Source organism: Hyperoodon ampullatus, assembly GCF_949752795.1.
Source record: "Hyperoodon ampullatus genome assembly, chromosome: 16".
Lineage (NCBI taxonomy): Eukaryota > Metazoa > Chordata > Mammalia > Artiodactyla > Ziphiidae > Hyperoodon > Hyperoodon ampullatus.
This window is the reverse complement of record NC_136929.1, coordinates 68,913,125-68,933,940: the sequence shown is the minus strand read 5'-3', so window position 1 is coordinate 68,933,940 and position 20,816 is coordinate 68,913,125. Positions and strand designations below refer to the sequence as shown.

The window sequence follows — 20,816 nt, the reverse complement described above, 5'->3', positions numbered from 1 at the left end:
TGAAGGATAAAAACCATATGATCATCTCAATAGATGCAGAGAAAGCTTTTGACAAAATTCAACACCCATTTATGATAAAACCTCTCCAGAAAGTAGGCATAGAGGGAACTTACCTCAACGTAATAAAGGCTATATATGACAAACCCACAGCCAACATCGTTCTCAACGGTGAAAAACTGAAACTATTTCCACTAAGATCAGGAACAAGACAAGGTTTCCCACTCTCACCACTATTATTTAACGTAGCTTTGGAATTTTTAGCCACGGCAATCAGAGACAAAAAAGAACTAAGAGGAATCTAAATCAGCAAAGAAGAAATAAAACTGTCACTGTTTGCAGATGACATGATACTCTACATAGAGAATCCTAAAGATGCTACCAGAAGACTACTAGAGCTAATTAATGAATTGGGTAAAGTTGCAGGATACAAAATTAATGGATAGAAATCTGCTGCATTTCTATACACTAATGATGAAAAATCGGAAAGAGAAATTAAGGAAACACTCCCATGTACCACTGCAACAAAGAGAATAAAATACCTAGGAATAAGCCTACCTAAGGAGACAAAACACCTGTATGAAGAAAACTATAAGACACTGAGGAAAGTAATTTAAGATGATACAAACAGATGGAGAGATATACCATGTTCTTGGATTGGAAGAATCAACACTGTGAAAATGACTATACTACCCTAAGCAATCTACAGATTCACTGCAATCCCTATCAAACTACCAATGGCATTTTTCACAAAACTAGAACAAAAAGTTTCACAATTTGTATGGAAACACAAAAGACCCCAAATAGCTAAAGCAATCTTGAGAAAGAAAAATGTAGCTGGAGGAATCAGGCTTCCTAACTTCAGACTACACTACAAAGCTAAAGTAATCAAGACAGTACGGTACTGGCACAAAAACAGAAAGATAGATCAATGGAACAGGATAGAAAGCCCAGAGATAGACCCACGTATATATGGTCACCTTATCTTTGATAAAGGAGGCAAGAATATACAATGGAGAAAAGACAGCCTCTTCAGTAAGTGGTTCTGGGAAATTGGACAGCTACATGTAAAAGAATGAAATTAGAACACTCCCTAACACCATACACAAAAATAAACTCAAAATGGATTTGAGACCTAAATGTAAGGCCAGACACTATAAAACTCTTAGAGGAAAACATAGGCAGAACACTCTATGACATAAATCACAGCAAGATCCTTCTTGACCCACCTCCTAGAGAAATGGCAATAAAAACAAAAATAAACAAATGGGACCTAGTGAACCTTAAAAGTTTTGCACAGCAAAAGAAACCAGAAACAAGACAACCCTCAGAATGGGAGAAGATATTTGCAAATGAAGCAAGTGACAGAGGATTAATCACCAAAATATACAAGCAGCTGATGCAGCTCAATATCAAAAAAACAAACAACCCAATTCAAAAATGGGCAGAAGACCTAAATAGACATTTCTCCAGAGAAGATATACAGATAGGCAACAAATACATGAAAGGATGCTCAACATCACTAATCATTAGAGAAATGCAAAAGAAAACTACAATGAGGTGTCACCTCACACCGGTCAGAATGGCCATCATTAAAAAATCCACAAACAATAAATGCTGGAGAGAGTGTGGAGAAAAGGGAACCCTCCTACACTGTTGCTGGGAATGTAAATTGATACAGCCACTATGGAGAACAGTAGGAGGTTCCTTAAAAAACTAAAAATAGAACTACCATACGACCCAGCAATCCCAGTACTGGGCATATACCCTGAGAAAACCGTAACTCAGAGTCATGTACCACAGTGTTCACTGCAGCAGTATTTACAATAGCCAGGACATGGAAGCAACCTAAGTGTCCAACGACAGATGAATGGATAAAGAAGATGTGGCACATATATACAATGGAATATTACTCAGCCATAACGAGAAACAAAATTGAGTTATTTGTAGTGAGATGGATGGACCTAGAGTATGTCATACAGAGTGAAGTAAGTCAGAAAGAGAAAAACAAATACCATATGCTAACACATATATATGGAATCTAAAAAAATAAAAATGCTTTGAAGAACTTAGGGCAGGCCAGGAATAAAGATGCAGACGTAGAGAGTGGAGTTAAGGACGTGGGGAGGGGAAAGGGTAAGCTGGGACGAAGTGAGAGAGTGGCATGGACATATATTCACTACCAAATGTAAAATAGATAGCTAGTGGGAAGCAGCCGCATAGCACAGGGAGATCAGCTCGGTGCTTTGTGACCACCTAGAGGGGTGGGATAGGGAGGGTAGGAGGGAGACACAAGAGGGAGGGGATATGGGGATATATGTATATGTATAACTGATTCACTTTGTTATACAGCAGAATCTAACACAACAATATAAAGCAGTTATACCCCAATAAAGATGTTAAAAAAATATATAGAAAGATCAATGTTTTTCATGTGGGAAATCCCCTATCTTTGACCCTTCCATGTCTGTACTTGTCTGTACTCCATGGCTGTTCCCGTTCTATACAGGCTACCTTGGGGTGAGGTTTGTGGTGGCAGGTAGGGGTGGGGATGAAGATGCCTTTCCTGCACATTAAATTAGTTATAAAAACAAAAGTGAAAGTTGAAAATAACCACATCAAAATTTCATGCGTTCTTGTCTGGGTAATTCCTACTGGCATTTTAGGGTCATTTTCCCAGGAAGCTGTCTCTGAAGCCCTTTCCCCCTTAGCTATCCTGTACTTACAGTGATTACATCATTTGTCCAAGTAAGTCATTACTCATTTCTCAACCTAGGCACCGTGGGCATCTGTGGACAGAGAATTGCTTGTGGGGGGGTGCTACCTTGTGCATTGTGGGAGGTTAGCAGCATCTCTGGCCCCACCCATTAGATGCCAGTAGCATCACCCCAGGTGTGACAAGCAAAAACGTTCCCAGACCTCGAGACAGGGCAAACTGCTGCCCCATCTCGGGTTGAGAATCACAGCATTAGCCTGAGATCTCAGGGTGAGGATTCTGTCTCATTTGTCTCCATAGTAAAGTAAGGCCCTCAAGAGACAGCCTTGATGAAATGAATTGAAGGAACAGTTGACAAAGTACCGCTACTCTCCAACAGTAAATCGGTTCTAAACTCTTCACAAAAGAACAAAGTGTGCTTTAAACTCTTACTTTAATATGATTATGTTTTTACAGTTGAGGTCCATGAAGGCACAAATGCAATGAGAATTTCTAACCTTGGGACTTACAAGTTAAATTCAGAAAATCACAAGGCAACATAAAACATCTTGGGAAGAATTACCTTTAAAGGAGGACATGAAAAACACTCCAAATTGTGTTTCACAAAAAGACCTAAGCTCTCTTTGGAAACTCCAGAAGCAGCCTGTGTGGCTTTGAATCCTAGCAGTGCTATTTACTAACTGTAAATCGACAAGTTATTTCATACCTCTGTGCCTCTGTTTCCTCATCTGTAAAATGGGAATGATGTTAGAGCCTATCTTATAGGGTTGTTATGAGAACTAAATGAGTAAATATTTGTACGATACTTAGAGCCATGCTTGGTGGGCACTTTGTGTTCTAAAGAAATGAAATCACCCCTTATTGGGATTTGTATTTAATTTATAGATTCAGAATTTCAAAATGACCATGATTATCATGTAACCACCTATATCCTTCTCCCAATGATTTGTCTATGGTTTCAGTCTAGGTAATTGTCACAAATTATTATATGACATAACACAATATATAACATTGTACATTTTCTGTGATATTCTTAAAGTGAAAATTTAAAGTATATTATCCATTTTCATAGATTACCATTATTTAAAATGAATAATATTACTTAAATAACTCAAATCAAATATGTGCCTTTGTGTGTAGAGGTAAGCTGTAAAAATCACTTTTGTCAGCATTCTTTCTTACCCTCTCCCTCATCCCACATTATAATCCATTGTCATTAGTTGTCCTTTTAAATTCAAAGGGCACTGACAGATGCACTATAATCCTAATCAATTCCATATCTCCATAAAACAGTACTGAACAAGGTGAATGCCCTTGTTTTATACATGTTGTGATTAGTTACTATTTATTAACAACATAAGTTAGGCAGATCTAACATTAAATTAGAAATTCAGAGATCATCTTGGGCATCAAGGCCCTATGTTAGCAGTCTGAGAAAATGTCCCAAACCAAAATGCTAATAGAACATGCCACTTCTTAAAAATCTCATTCAGGAGCTTTGATTTGCTGCAATTTGCCTTAAAGGTGACAAACTTTGCAAGGTATTGTGATACCTTGGCTATGCCTGCATTTTGAGATGGTTAGTTTCATTTAGCTCATCCAGGTACTTAGACTTGCAATTAGCTTTTCATTACTCACAGGGGAAATTATTTTTCAATTACAAATTCAATCAAAACACATCAAAACAGAATTATAATTGCGGTTGCTAAGTAACAGAGACTGCACTGTTCTGACTTGCAGTAACAAATATTTACAGACGGCTACTGTGTACTGGTGCTGTCAGAGTTGCAGAAGCAATGGTGAGGCATGGTCACCATTCTGGAGGGTCACACCTTCACTAAAGACAGCAAACCTGTCTGGTTTCTGAGACCTGAACATGAGAGCCACACATCCACATATGCCCAGCCAGGCATCGGTCCTCCCAGCCACGGACATCCTTAGTACAATCTATTTTTTCAAGCCAATGAAAAGTTAACACTGCTCAACAACTCTCCAAATGTAAATCGGGACCCAGGATATTAATTGTCCACACAGGAGAGAAACTTCCAGACAAAAAAAGGTGAGTAAAATTCTTGTGGGTGACATTTACAGGAGACCTTCAGCTCTCTTGTTTTCATTTGCCTACCTGGCAGAAGCTAAGTGCCCTCTGGCTATGATTCCCGTTAGGATTCTGCATTAGCTCAGCATTTCAAATATGCATGAGAAATGTAGAGCCCACAAAGCTTTAAAAATAAAACATGAGACCAGCTCTATCACTGTGTCTGCAGTGCACGAGGAAGCAAACGAATAAAATCACAAGCCCTTATTGCTCTCCAGGCATTAATCATAATATACCATGTGAGTGGGTGAGTGTCTAATTAACTGCTCATCAATCTCAAAGTTTGAAAAGTGCTGTCACTGCCCTCAGGCTGGAAGTCTTCCTTCAGCCTGCTTTCAGGAAATCTGTGTCTTGAAGGAACTCATAAGGAAGGCAAAGAAATTCCACGGGTGTTCCCTTCAGCCAAGCTACCTCCAGCTCTGCCTACCTACCCTGCCTGTTTCTTTTGATCACCCCGCTGTGACTACTCCTTTGGCCTCTCTTCTACCCACTGCTCCTGCGCCCTGAGAATCTCAGCTCACATACCTCCAGCCAAATGCTTTTCTTATTTCATAATATTTTTGGAGACGTAGCTGTCCTAAGAATTATTCCAATGATAACAACCTCCTGCCACTCTAACCAATTTTACACAAGCTGAGCCCTTATCAAGAGCACTGTGGTGTCTGGCGTTGTTGCATTCCCACATGTTTATGCAGTACTGTCTTTTGGGTACGTCTGTATGAATCCTGCTATGGGCTGAATCAGAGATGGGTCATGGGTTCTACAAGAGAAGGCTTCCTAATTTTTCTGGCTGACACTACCTTATTATGCAGAACTTTTTATCTTGAAATGATTTCTATACTGGCTAATCTATATCATGGCTGAAAGTTTTTTTTTTTTTTTTTAAAGTCGACTTGGATGGATAAGTCCAAAACTTAGTCAAGGCACCTTAGATCACATGCAGCAGTGAGTAGATAAAGATTTACCACCCATGTGTTTGAGATTCAAAGCTTGACCCACTCAGACACATATGTCATCCAATGAATAGAACTGCACAATCAGAAGCGGTTTGCTCCTACAATCCTGATTTTAAAATATAGAATGAAATTTTTATTCTCGGTTTACAATGTAATCCTTGATTTATATTTTAAAAGTCTATGCGTAAGCTACTAGAACTAATGAGTAAGTGTAGAAAGACTGTAGGATGCAAATGAACAATATCCCAAAAAACCCAAAATACTAGCAATGAACAATTGGAGCCTGAAACAATAAAAAACAGTACTATTTAGAATAGCACCACAAAACATGAAATTCTTTTTTTTTTTTTTTTTTGCGGTACGCGGGCCTCTCACTGTCGTGACCTCTCCCGTTGCGGAGCACAGGCTCCGGACGCACAGGCTCAGCGGCCATGGCTCACGGGCCCAGCCGCTCCACGGCATGTGGGATCTTCCCGGACCGGGGCACGAACCCGTGTCCCCTGCATCGGCAGGCGGACTCTCAACCACTGCGCCACCAGGGAAGCCCCAAAACATGAAATTCTTAAGTACTTTCAAGTACGCGTATTACCCATATGCTGAAAACTACAAGTTAGGCTTAAAAAAAAAAAAAATCAAAAGAGACCTAAATGGAGACATGTACCATGTTTATGAATCAGAAGTCTTGTTACTGTTAAGATATCAATTCTTCCCTAACTGATCTATAGAGTCAACACAATCCAAATCAATACTCCAGTAGGATTTTAAAAACTGATATCAACAAGCTGTTTTTAAATTTATATGGAAAGGCAGGGGAACTAAAATAGCCAAAACTATCCTGGCAAAGAAGAACAAAGTTGGAGGACACACACTACTGGATTCCAAGACATACACAAAGCTAAGTAATCAAGTGCCATATTGATGAAAGAATAGACACATAGATAAACTGAACAGAATAGAGAGTCTAGAAATAGACTCATGCATATGTGGTCAATTGATTTACAATGTAAGTGCAAAGTCAATTCAATGAAGAAAGTATAGTCTTTCAACATGGTGGTCAACCAATGGGATATTGATAAGCAAAAAATGAATCTTGAGCCATACTTTTTACCTTCTAAAAAATTTACTTGAAATGGATCATCAACTTACACATAAAACATAAAACTGAAATTTCCAGAAGAAAAACAAAGGAGAAAATAGTGACCTTACGTTAGGCAAAATTTCTTAGGTGTGACATAAAAAACATGAAAAAAAAAGATAAACTGGACTCCAATAAAATTCAAAACTTCTGTGAAGGACATTGTTAAGAGATTGAAAAAATAAGCTACAGACTGGCAGAAAATATAAAAACTCAATAAGAAAACAAACAACCAAATTTTAAAAATAGGCAAAAGACTCAAACAGACACTTTACTAGAGAAGATATATGAATGGCAAATAAGCACATGAAAAGACATTCAATGTCATTACTCATTAAGGACATACAAATTTAAATCACAATGAGAAACACTAGACACCTATTAGAATGGTTAAAGACAAAACAAAACAAAAACTGACAACACCAAGTACCAACAAAGATGTGGAGCAACTGGAACGCTCATACATCGTTGGTGGTAATACAAAATGGTATGGTCACTTTGGAAATGTTTGGTGGTCTCTTATAAAGTTCAAATATACTTATCATATGCACCCCACAGTCCCATTCCTAGGAACTTACCCAAAAGAAATGAAAACTTATGTACACACAAAAACTTGAATATGAATGTTTATAGGGGTGTTACAGCCACCCAAAGTGGAAACAACTCCAATGTTCTTCATCTGGTGAATGGATAGACAAATTGTAGTATATCCACACAATGGAATACTACTGAGCAATTATATTGATTGATACACGCAACACGGATGAATCTTAGGTGCATTAGTGAAACAAAGGCAGAATCAAAAGGCTACATACTGTTTGATTTCACTTATATAGCATTCTGGAAAAGGCAAAACTATGGGTACAAGAACCAGATCAGTGGTTGCCAAGGGTTGAGAGTAGGTTGATGACAAAGGTGAACCAGGGAATTTTTTTAGGTGATGGAGCTGTTCTATATCTTGGTTGTGGTGGTGGTTACATGACTGTAGGCATTTATCAAAACTCAAAGAAATGTACACTGAAAATAGTGAATTTTGCTTTATAAATATACAGAACACCTTGACTTAAAGAAAATATAGATTTAAAAATTCAACTGGGATGATTTCACTTATATATGGAACCTAAAAAACAAAATAAGCAAATATATCTAAACAGAAACAGAGTCATAGATACAGAAAACAAATAGGTGGTAGCCAGATGGGAGGGGGGTGGAGGGAGGAGAGAAATAGGTAAGGGAGAGTAAGGGGTACAAATCTTCATTTACAGAATTATGAGTCACAGGTATAAAATGTACAGTATGGGGAATATAGTCCATAATTATGTAATATCTCTGTATGGCGATAGATGACAACCAAACTTACTGTGATGATCATTTTGAAATGTATAGAAATATAGAATCACTATGTTATATACCAGGAACTAACATAGAGTTGTAGGTCAATTATACTTCAAAAACAAACAAACTTACAGAAAACAGATCAGATCTGTGGCTACCTGAGGTGGGGGGAGGGGGCACTGGATGAAGGTGATCAAAAGGTACAAACTTCCAGTTATAAGATAAATAAGTAGTAGAGATGTAATGTACAAAATGATAAAGATAATTAATACTGCTGTATGTGTCATATATCTGAACATTGTTGAGAGTAAATCGTAAGAGTTCTCATCACAAGGAAAAATTTTTTTTCCTATTTCTTTAATGTTGTATCTATATGAGATGGTGAATGCTCACTAAACCTATTGTGGTAAACATTTCGTGATTATGTAAGTCTAACCATTATGCTGTACACTTTAAATGTATACAGTGCTGTATGTCAATTACATCTCAATAAAACTGGGGGAAAAAACAACAAAAGGCATGATTGGAGAATCAAAGATCTATGAGTATGCAAGAAAATTCAATTGGGAAAAAGATAATGTAATATAATACAATTAACAATAAAAATTATTTCTTTTAAAAAATGCCAGCTTACTAGTAAAAATACTCTTGGTTAAAACTAAGAGGGAGGGCTTCCCTGGTGGCGCAGTGGTTGGGAGTCCACCTGCCAATGCAGGGGGCGCGGGTTCGTGCCCTGGTCTGGGAGGATCCCGCGTGCCGCGGGGCGGCTGGGCCCGTGGGCCGTGGCCGCTGGACCCGTGCGTCCGGAGCCTGTGCTCCGCGGCGGGAGAGGCCGCAGCGGTGAGAGGCCCGTGTATCGCAAAAAAAAAAAAAAAAACTAAGAGGGAAAACTCAGGGTGAGGTGGTGGTGGAATAGTTCTGAGTTGGATGAAGCCTTGGTGTGCATCAGACATGCTGAGGAGAAAACATTGCTTTTCCAGTTCATTGTCTTTAAAGAATTACAACCAGGACTTCCCTGGTGGCGCAGTGGTTAAGAATCCGCCTGCCAATGCAGGGGACACAGGTTCGAGCCCTGGTCCGGGAAGATCCCACATGCTGCGGAGCAACTAAGCCTGTGTGCCACAACTATTAAGCCTGCGCTCTAGAGCCCTTGAGTGGCAACTACTGAGACCGCGTGCCGTGTCTACTGAAGACCGTGCACCTAGAGCCCATGCTCCGCAACAAGAGAAGCCACCGCAATGAGAAGACCGTGCACTGCAACAAGGAGTAGCCCCCACTCGCTGCAACTAGAGAAAGCCCGCATGCAGCAACGAAGACCCAGTGCAGCCAAAAATAAAATAAAATAAATTTATATATATAAAAAAAAAAGAATTACAACCAAACTACCCATTCTTCTCGTAAACGCTCACAAATGGCATTTTGTGCTTGTTTGTTTTTGAGTCCAAATAGCCAGTTCCTGCAATTTGTGATTTAAAGAGCTCTTTACTCTTCTACCCACTTAAGTAAACCCACAGTAATGCTTTCCTTCAACATTCAGAGATCATTCCTTAACGCAAATCTATCTTCATATAGGAATCACAGAGTAACCAGCTTATGAACGCAGAAATATATATGTCTACAGAATCAGCAAGCCTATGATTATTTATATACTATTCTAATATATATTGGTGTGTCCTTATCTTGACAAAAGTTTTCCTCATCATTACTTTCCTCTTAAACTATCTTTTCTTTTCTCTTTTTTTTTTTTTTGGCTGTGTTGGGTCTTCATTGCTGCGCACAGGCTTTCTCTAGAGCACAGGCTCATTAGTTGTGGTGCACGGGCTTAGTTGCTCCGCAGCATGTGGGGTCTTCCTGGACCAGGGCTCGAACCCGTGTCCCCTGCATTGGCAGGTGGACCCTTAACCACTGCGCCAGGGCTCAAACCCATGTCCCCTGCATTGGCAGGCAGATTCTTAACCACTGTGCCACCAGGGAAGTCTCTAAACTACCATCTTTTCTATGTCAAATGCAGAATGTAAGAGAAAAAAATGTTGGACTGCAAGTTATGAGGACTGCAGTTTTAAAGTCAGTTTAGCCCATAACTAGCTCTGTAGCCTTGGAAAAATGACTCACCTCCTGTAACTAATATTTATTTCCAGCTCTGACCTCTCGCCAGGGCTTTAGTTAGGAAACTTCAAATTCCTACAGACACATAGAACCTCTCATGCACATTTAATTATTCAGAGATATTGATTACATTGGCATCTTTTATTATTATTCAAATTATAATTATTTTATTTGTTCATGTATGCTTCATTTCTTCAGTTAGATTTCTCCAACCAGATTAGACATTCTCTGAGGGGAGGGAGTTATTCATCTATACAACTTTGTCTCCTTATATCATCACATAGTGAAGGCTTAAATACTTCAGGTTGCAGATATAATTACTTGAGCTTACATATTCTAGTTTGCTGATATAATCATTTGTCTTTGCAAAAAATACAGCTGAGTTTGACATACTCATGGAGCTCTACAGGGCCCTCCCTGACCACTCATTCTCTGGTCCCCCACAATGCCTTCTCCCACTAACCCACCCACACCCCATCACTGTCTATAGCCTCAGTTTGTTTTACTTTTTTAACATAGCTTAACACTCTCTGAGATAATCTCTCCTTCTCCCCCTTTTTCTCTCTCTCACTCTCTCTTTTTCCCAATCTATTGTCTGAAGCTTCCTACTAGGATTTAAGCTCCATGAAACCAGGGACTGATCATGGTCACCATAATACACTTATAGCCTGGACCCATGCCTGGCATACAGTAGGTACTCAATAAGTACTTACTGAATTGTTGTTGAACTCACCCCTCAATATAGTGATAACTATTAGACACTGAACAATCAAAAGAAACAAAAATACTTCACATGATTTACCTGTAAAGAGGTTCTACAAGGTCTTTTTCAAGAAAATCATGATCGTTCTTGACAGCCACAATGTTGATGGGAAATTGTGAGTCTGAAAGAGACAAAGAGAGACAAAGGAGTTTATGCGCCTTGTTTTATCTGAATGGGCACCAATATCTTCAGGCCACCATGTTTCTGTACTCATGGCTGATCTTAACAGCAGTTATTCCCCATTGACAGGTGTGTTGGTAATGTTTAGAGAGCAGAAAGTTTTACTTTTATCCCAATAAATGCTTTTAAGAATACAAAAAAGTGTGAAATATGAAAATAACCAAGTGTTTGACCTTGGATAGGACTGCATACCAAGTGCCTGCAGTTTTATAGCTCATCACTATCACCGACTTTTGCCTGTATGGAGAACTCTCCCACTCTCACCATCCACCTAAGGTGGAGGTTGCTGACTTCTGTCCTGATCAGTTCATGAAATACTTAGTTTGGCAGATTTTTTTTTTTCCTTCAGAAAGGAAAATACCAGAAGCTCAATGGCCTCAAGTATTTTACTTTGTCGCAAAATCTTGAGTCACTTTGGAGTATCAGCAAAATACTCAAACAACTGATTCTATCCAATAAAAAATGAGAAATTCCAACATTGTAACTTTTCTCCCACAGACTACTCATGCCAGATTTGGAGGTCATGGGCAATGCTCAGGTCACAGTGTTAACTTTAGGTACCTCATTTGTGGAGGTAAAAATCTGGAGATCATTGGAATAAAGTCCATGGCCAAATCTAACCATCAATGTTGGTCCATTATCATCATCCTACCATTCTTTCTCTTTCTCATCTTATATTTGACATTTGCCAATCATAATAAATCTAAGGGTAACAATTTTCTTACTGCAAATAGAAAAGAGAAACAATTCCTCTTCTGGTGAAAAAAAGTGAATTCCAGAGTGAATTCCGGACGGTGCCTGAATGTAGACTGTCTCATTCTGCTAGAGAGGGAGTTAATGTGTAGTCATGAGGAACACAGACATGGAAGCCCAGCTGCTCTGGCTTTAAGTCGTGGCTCTGCTACTCACTAGCTGTAGACTGTGGGCAAATCACTTAACCTCCTCTGGGACTCTGTTTCCTCATCTGTAAAATGGGGATGATGATCATTATAATACCTCCCCTATGGTGTTGTGAATATTAAATGAATAGTACATGTACAGTGCTTTGAACAGTAGCTGGCATATAGTAAGCTCTATAAAAGTATTTGTTCTTATTCTTATTACATCCATTAAATGCATGTGGCTTAAACACAATCTGACAAGTCCATCTCACTTATGAGATATCTTTACTTCTTAGTCATTTATAGACTCTTCACATTTAAATTGCATAGTATTTTGAGTGCACAATACAGTAGAAAATCTATCTCATGAAGGAGCATTCTGACTCTTCCACTTTATAATCTTGTAAAAGTCACTTAACCTTTTTGGGTCTCTCATAATCAGTGCATTGCTGGTGGGGGTGGGGGAATAGCAGCTGCTTAGACCAAAACTGTAAGACCCTCCTCCTTGTCTAAAAGGCTATGGTTTTTTGAAAGCTTTTATCAGAGACTTTAGACTTCACAGCACATTCAGAATTTAAGTGAGAGAAGTAGAAGGTTTTTTGTTTGTTTTGTTTTTTTTTAATATAAAACTGAGCTTCTAGGTGAATAGATGAGATTCACCAGTGAGTAAAGGTTAATTTTGTTGATTCTTTCCATCCTACATGAATTTCACGTCATCAGGAACAGAAGTCTACACTGTCTAGTGTATTACATGTGTTCAGTTTACCCCTGAAGATTCACTCTCCACTTTTCTGTAAACCGCTTTGTGCCCCAGGATCAGCTGTGGATGGCATTCAAGGGGATCCATGTCCTCTGCTTCCTTTTGTGTTTGGCCAATGGGAAGCCCTGGCTGGAGAGGGAGGGAGGGAGGAGTGTGAGGTCAGGGCATTCACTCTCCTGGTTGTCTCCAGGGGAGGCTGCCATCACCAGCTGTGTCCTCCACTCCTAGGGCCTGCTCTGAGATCTTCTCTCCTTCTGGGTTCTGGCACCCTCTCCCTCCATTTATGGCTTTGGGCCTAGGGTAGTGACAGCTCTGCTGCTACGAGCTCTGGGCTCCTGGACTGTTCCTCATGGTTTCCTATGCCCTGCCCACATCTTTGTAATGAACACTTTTAGAAATAAATCCCCCTCAGATTGTCTTGAGTAGGCCATCTGCTTACTGCTGGGATCCTGACTAATTCACTATACGACTATCCAGGAAGCAGATGCTTTGGTTATAATTTTAGGTATCAGTAAGATAAAGGTGAGTAAGTTTATTAACGGTCAAAACATCAATGGAAGTAAGTATGATGCTGGCAATAGAAGCACCTTACTTAAAACCCTGAAAAATAACATCCGATCCATGTTACATCTTAAGCATTTTCAGGTTAAGTAAACAGAACTCAAGAAAAGCCTCAAGATAAATTAGTTTTGTGATTTCTAGGAAATGTATCAACAATTCATTTATTGTACTTCCAAGAAAACAGAGAGTGACAAAAAAGCACGGAAAAGGATAAGGAAGGAAGTGCAGAAAAGCTGCTGATGGCAGAACACTGGAAGGAAAAGGCAGAGCTGGGATCGGCGGTAGAGATGAGAAGTAGAAAGAGCAAAGTGAAAAGTAAAGAAGGGAGAAGCAGGGAGGGAAGCAAGCCTCACTCCTACACTGGCATCAGTATAAGCCCTGGGCATTGCAAAGGTGGAGGCAAGGAGAAAGCAAGGAGAAAAAATGGTTAAGAAAGATTTGGAAGTCAAAACACACCACAGGACATATTTTGAATTTATTCTCTTTATAAAGAGAGAAGACAAGCCCAACTTACCTTCATATAACTGAGCGTACTGCGGAAACCCGGCAGCACGGAGCCAGTCACATGCTTCCTTGGCCTCAATTTCTGAAAAATACAACAAAGGGAAATGTGTATGTCCAATGGCCACCCACTGGTCTCGACCTCGGCAATCAATGAGGAACTGGTGAGCACTGTGCATGTTATTACAAAGCAAAATTGTTCTCAGGTAAGTCTGTGTAAGTAACCTACCCAGAAATGGGTATAAAGTGAGCAGGTATAACAAAGGTACTTGGTATGTGTCTACTAAGATTGTCTTCAATGTTGATCCATAAGTGTTTGGATAATAGCAAAACCACAGACTACAGAACACAAAGGCTGGGTTTCAGGGAGGGAAAAATGTCTTATTTATACACTAGGGAACCAGGGGATGAAGGAGGAGGCGGAAAAACTTCCTTATGATTTTTTTTTAATAAATTGTTTTAAACTTTCAAAGATAAAGCTAAGACTATTTATTCGACATTCCTTTATTCTTTTACTCTGGGGATAATGAAAGAACGAATACAACTGGGCAGTTTGTGAAAATGTTTTTTCTCATGAAGAAAGGTATTAACAAAAATCCAATGTTTTACTATTTCTTTAATTTTCCTAATGGCTTTAATTCCAAATGCCTTGTAATAAGATGTGCATTCATCAAGCACATTCTAATGATTTTCAAGCTGCAGAGTGCAGCATGGAACAGTAAAGCTGGTTATCTGGAATTGAGACATGTGTTTGATGGGGCTGCTAGAATCTCTGAGGGCCAACCCCAAGAGGTTGATATGTCCTTTGGGTGACCAATTTTGGTGTGGACATACCAAGAGTGCACAGGACCACCTGCCTGGAGAACTTGGGAGGGAGATGGGGAGAGTCTACAGTATGTGAACCAGGTCACTTTTCAACCTCGTGAATCCTGGATCATTTCCCAACCACAACTCTGTTAGATAAATATGAATGCAGGGGAAAAGAAGTTCATCTGTCAAAAGTCCAGTTTCTCCAAACAAAATTAAACAGCCGATTATAACAGGTCTCTACCCAGGCCTCTTCCTCTGCTGTTGGGAGGGAGCCCGGTCAGGTCATTGTATTTCCATTTACTCTGACGTTCGTTTTCCCCTGTAGCCAAAGTTGGAGAGTACCAGGTGTTCTTGGGATCACTTCATAAAAACGATCCACGCTAGCATCAGCAGTGGGCCAGAGACTGCAACCTATGTTGAAAGCTCAGTGTCTTTGCAGCATAATGTTCAATGTGACAGAGCTATCTGGTCTATGTTAGGAAAACAGACCAAAGGTCAGAACATCCACAGGCTCCAAAGGGAAGAGCAAAAGCCTAGAGCCCTGTCCCACTGATCTGGTTGGGTATGGGTTGAGATATGTTATTAAATCCAGGGAAACAGGGCCTGTGGTGGCCCCTGTCCCAGAGTCCCTGCTTTTTTTGGCATCCCCTAATCCATTGTCATTCCAGAGACTGATGATTTCTAAATCTTGGGTTTTTTCTCTGACATGAGGGTTTTGTTACATACTTACTACCAGCACAGACCTAATAGGTCTCCTTCCTGCCTTGTACACATCATTCAGAAATATCTGGGGCACCAAGCTGGATGTAAAAGCATTTCTATGAGGAGGGGTGAGACCCACAAGTGCAGTTCAAAATGAATTGGCTGGATTGTACTGTATTGGCTAACTTGGGTTTTCCCTTTGGAAGGTACAAAGGGCAATTATTGTACATCTCTAAAGTTTTATTTAGTTCTCATTTGAGAGTCCTTATGTGAAGGATTCCACTTTGATAACTGCACAAGTACTTCAGGGGAAGTAGGAAATGCACATTCTGACTGTAACATGGAGAAAATGTGAGTCACTCCCGAGTCAAAGATAGGCTGTTGCCTTCTAAAATTTCAAGCTTCAGATTTGCTTTCTTCTCCAACATACTACAGTGGCTAGTGATGAGAAAATGCCTAATTTCTAGACATGCTCTAAACAGTTATGAGTCAGCAAGTCTTAGAGAGGAGCACAGAATTCTGTTATGTGAACTACATGAATAGTATGCCTTTTTCTATTTTATTATTGCTTTTACTATTATTGAAATGTACTGTTAAGCAGGAGAGCCCCAGAGAGACAGACCACGAAGAAGAAATGGGGGCGACTTGGAAGGCAGGAGCTCTGCCACACAGCAAGCTCAAAGGGGAGCAGGGAGTAGCCTGTAAGGGAGCGGACACTCCACCAGAAGCTGTGGTAAGAGGACAGAGAGCTGGGGGAGAGGCGGGCAGCAGGGGTCCTCATGGGAAGACTCTCTTTGAAACGAAGACTCTGGGTGGGCAGTGGAAGAGGGCTCAGGCTAGCCTGGGAGATTTTATTTAAAAGGCTCCCTAGATAACTTCGTTTTGTTTTTTTCATAAGAGTAACCTAGATAATGAACTGAAACTCTACCCATACATAAACATAAATAATCAAATCTTAACCAGAACCCAGGTAAATCAAACTCTCAAATAAGCTGATTTTTTAAAATGGGTTGGCATTTTGTTTTTAAGTCTCCCAGGCAAAAGACAACAAAAGCTGCAATGAGTAAATAATAAATGAGAAGAAGCCACATCCCAGCCACTCCCCACACCCAACTTGCTGTTCTATTTCTGAAATGTTTCCCAAACACATTCCCCTTACTCTTAAGGGCAAAACCACCTAGTGACAAAGCAAACAAACAAAATAATGGAGCACAATTAACCACTATCAAACGTGACTTTGCCCATCAAGTTGAGTTGGAGATAAAAAGAGCCTTACGATTCCTACTGATTCCCCACAGCCCCTACTAACACCTGTCAGCCAAATGCTAATGCTTTCCCGGGGGCGTATTACCCATGCAACAGCCAAAATGCCTGGAGAAGTAAGAAGGAATCATTACTGCCAGTGTCATGTTTCACAAGGCCTACATAATGAGAGTTAAATGACATTTGAGGAGAATGTGAAAATCTCTTTTCCACTGAGCTCTTGCTTAGCCAGCACAAAATTATGTAAAAGCTTTAAGGGCCATTCAAATCACATTTTGACAGTTTTATTTGTTCCCCATTTCCAACCCACACCTGGCCCTGTGGCATCTCCAGGGCTAAAAGGCAAAGCACCAACCTTCTGCAAGTCTCCTGCAGCAAACCTAAGTGTGGGGAGAAACCAGAGAATGCCCTTGACAGACTGGCCTCCTGATCTCGACCATGGTTACCACATTGTAACTGGAGAAAATTCAGTCTGTTTGCCTCTGGATGTGATTGGATTTCAATAGAATTTTTGTAATTATTATATATAAAAATCATTTCCGGGCCTCCCTGGTGGCGCAGTGGTTGAGAGTCCGCCTGCCGATGCAGGGGATACGGGTTCGTGCCCCGGTCTGGGAGGATCCCATATGCCACGGAGCGGCTGGGCCCGTGAGCCATGGCCGCTGAGCCTGCGCATCCGGAGCCTGTGCTCCGCAACGGGAGAGACCACAACAGTGAGAGGCCCGCGTACCGCAAAAAAAAAAAAAAAAAAAAAAAAAAAAAAAAAAAATCATTTCCATTTTACTCTAGAGTGAGCATCTGTTTTTGCTTGCCCAACATCCTTCCCCGCTCGCTCGGATAACAGAGCCTCTTCTACATGGTTTAGGTGGGCCCGACGCTCCTGGTCCCCTCCAACTACATTCCTTGGCCCTATGACCACCACCCACATGGATGACCAGCTCCTTAAGAGAACCCATTCCCCTAAGTCCAAGGAAACCAAGGAGTTTGGGGATATTAAGTCAACAGTTGTTTGGGGGCTGAAATCAACTGGTTGAAAAGGGAGATATTCAGTTTTCCAATTGGTAGCTTGGCCTGCACAAAAGCCAAGCAAACCTTTTCAATCGATAAATAAAGAAGATAGTTTGGCACTTGGCATGCTCTTCCATCACATATCTGTGATTCTACTTGGGGGAAAGTCACTCACTTTGCCTCAGTTGCCTTTCCTACATGCTTAGACCATGATCGGACCTCTGTCCAGAGACAGACACAGCTGAGGGTGGCTGTCTCATTGGATGCCCAAGTGGCTGCACATCAAAGGGCATGAGAACGAAGTCACTGTGGAAATTACCATAGCCTGTGACACTGGTTTTAGAAAGTATTATCACGTTTCTTAATTACATGTGCTCAGTGTTAAAAACTTATAAAAATACAGAAAGGCACAATGAAAGAAAAAAGTCAACTCTTGTCCCATTAGTTAACATAATTCAATATATGTTATTTGTCAAACTGGTAGTGATGGTAGTATCTTTGGTTGACTACTTTCTGCATATAACAAAATACATTGTGAATATTTTCCCATATCATGGTATTGTTGGTAAAAATGGAAATTTTACTTTGTTTTGAGAATGATGCTTATTTTTTAAATACCTAATTATTGAATACTGCCAATTGAGCTGACAACATCAAGGTAGCCAAGAGGAAACGGTTCAGTAGGCCTTCATCAACACAGTCTGATTGTGGAGAAGGCTGGAAGTCTATTGAGCTAAAAGAGATTTACAAGCTGTTTCTTTAAGGAAATATCACCCGATGTTTGTACAGTCAGGTGGACCAGGCTCCAGAGGGCCTCAGTCAAGTAAGGAGTTACACTGAGCGCAGCAAATTTACCGCCCAGGTTTGCAGGCCTCCTTTCTTGTTACTCTCTCACTGAATTTTTAAACTGGTGCTTCTAAAGTGCTCGGAACAGTGTGTTCTCCTACCTAAGCATTTAAATACATTTTTTTTTAAATTTACGTTATTCTCGGCATAGCAAATACTTTTCCCATAGCTAACCCAAAGGGATATTCTTCTTTCTAAGGGACACTCTTCTTCTAAACCAAAAATTCAAATTAGGGCCAAATTAAGTATCATTATCATCAGAAAATTAGCTGGCTAGAAGGAACCTGGTTTACTGTGGAAAGTTTAAGGCATATGTATTTATGTTCTTCTTACAAATCTCCTGGAATTTTGATGGACAAACTGGCTCCAATATAAGTAGGTCTTAAACATTCTTAACGTTCATTCTTAAACGTTCATTAAAAGTACTCAAGAGAAGTTGGGAAAAAAAGACAACATGGATCTCCATGTGATTTAGAAAAGTGGGCTTGAGAACAGTGTTTTGGTTTTTTCATTTAAACTGGCTGACATGGTGGGCACACTGCTTCTGAAAGATTATGGGTGACTCAACCACCACAAGATGTCTGCAGTTGACGCAATTATCACTATTAAAGCATATCCAAGGTATTAACATTTCAACAGACTCATGGTTGTCGGCTTAGGATGGTTTGCACGGCTGAGTTAGCTTCATTATTCACGAACTTCTTCAGACAAATGACTCCTTTGTTTTCAGATGAAATTTCTCAAGTGAAGTCCCTATTTATTGAAGCTGTGTTTATTCCATAGGCTGTATTTATTCCACAGGCTAGGCCAAATTTGTCAAAACCAGTGCCAGAGTATCCATTCTGTCCATATGTGGACGAGAATGATGCAAGCATTAATATTATGTAGGACCATGCACTACCACCATCATCCTTCCCCCGGGAGGGCTTTATAACCCTCAGCACAGGTTCAGGAGGGAACACCAAGTTTTGTAGTAACAATAGGCTTTGATTTAGATCCCATGTCATGGCAACAGGATACATCTTTTTGCATTCTTTGAATTATATAATATATTTATTGCAATGTGTAAAAGGCCTGAATAAGCCTTAAATGTATACCAAGTATAATTATTTTCTAATGTGCATAACATTTTATTTCCATGATATTCTAAGTTACTAATAGAATTAAAGTATGGGTTATTTTAGAAATTTAAGATTATTAATCTCTGCACATTCAAATCAGTGAACCAAGTGATAAAAAGCCATTTTATCTCCCCATACTTAAGGCAACATTTTTTCTGATGTGTGGGAAAATATCTTGCACTCAGCTAATATATAACTATAGAAGAAAGAAATAGGAAGATGTATATATCCTCAGGACACCTAATTGTACTCAGTTAAGATGGGGAATCATGGCTGGGTTTATGTGTACTGTTTTCCTAAAAGCAAGAGTAACAGACATGCTGAGACATACTATTCCATCACCAATTCTTAACACTAGCCTTATTTCTCAGGTTGTGAAATATCTTCTGCAAGCTGGATTCATAGCAAATCTAGCCACTTAAAAGTAATTTCTATTAGAGTGAAAAAAAAATCAAGCAAATTCTATACCTAAACAGAAGATCTATTCTTATTCACTCAAGGGTTGTTTTTAATCTCTCTTTTTCAGCCTTTTTGCGGAAAACATATAATATATATAATTTATTATTTGTTTACTATTAAAATTTTAATATGACTATAAATCAAATTATATATTTTAATATATTTAACATAAATTATACATAAACTTTACACAACCATAAATTTAAAATTCTAAATAAAATTATATATTTTATATAATTCTAAATTTATAATGAAAACACACACACACTCTAATATGTTCCTAATGAGTCCCTGCTCTTTCCAGCTGCCAGGGAACTTGCAGTTCTCTTCCAACTGGGAAGCATGTACGTTCCCATCCCACTGATGTCCGGCTTGGCCACATGACCCACTCTGGCCAACGAAACGTGGGCAGAAGCAATGAATGCGAGTTTCAAGCAAAACTCTTCAAAAGCCATCACCTAGTTCTGCCAGCTCTCCTACCCTTCCCTTGACCATGAGGCTGGCATGTCTCAGAGGCTATTCTTCAGCCTGGGTCCTGGAATGATGACACAGGGGGCAAAGCCACAGCAGAGCAGCTGCTGACACGTTATGTGAGCAAGCAATAAACTTCTGTTGCCT

The 20,816-nt window shown here is 39.8% G+C and overlaps 1 protein-coding gene across 5 annotated transcripts in view; it reads right to left on the bottom strand.

Moving 5' to 3' along the window:
- Nucleotides 1-20,816, bottom strand: part of STARD13 (StAR related lipid transfer domain containing 13) — a gene marked incomplete at both ends in the record, with an annotated part of 396,567 nt that overhangs the window by 72,187 nt on the left and 303,564 nt on the right. For all 5 annotated transcript variants that reach the window (XM_079721597.1, XM_079721596.1, XM_079721594.1 and 2 more), the window contains 2 exons: nucleotides 11,146-11,227; nucleotides 14,003-14,074. In XM_079721597.1, the coding sequence (XP_079577723.1) occupies nucleotides 11,146-11,227; nucleotides 14,003-14,074 (154 nt within the window). The remainder of the gene's footprint in view (nucleotides 1-11,145; nucleotides 11,228-14,002; nucleotides 14,075-20,816) is intronic.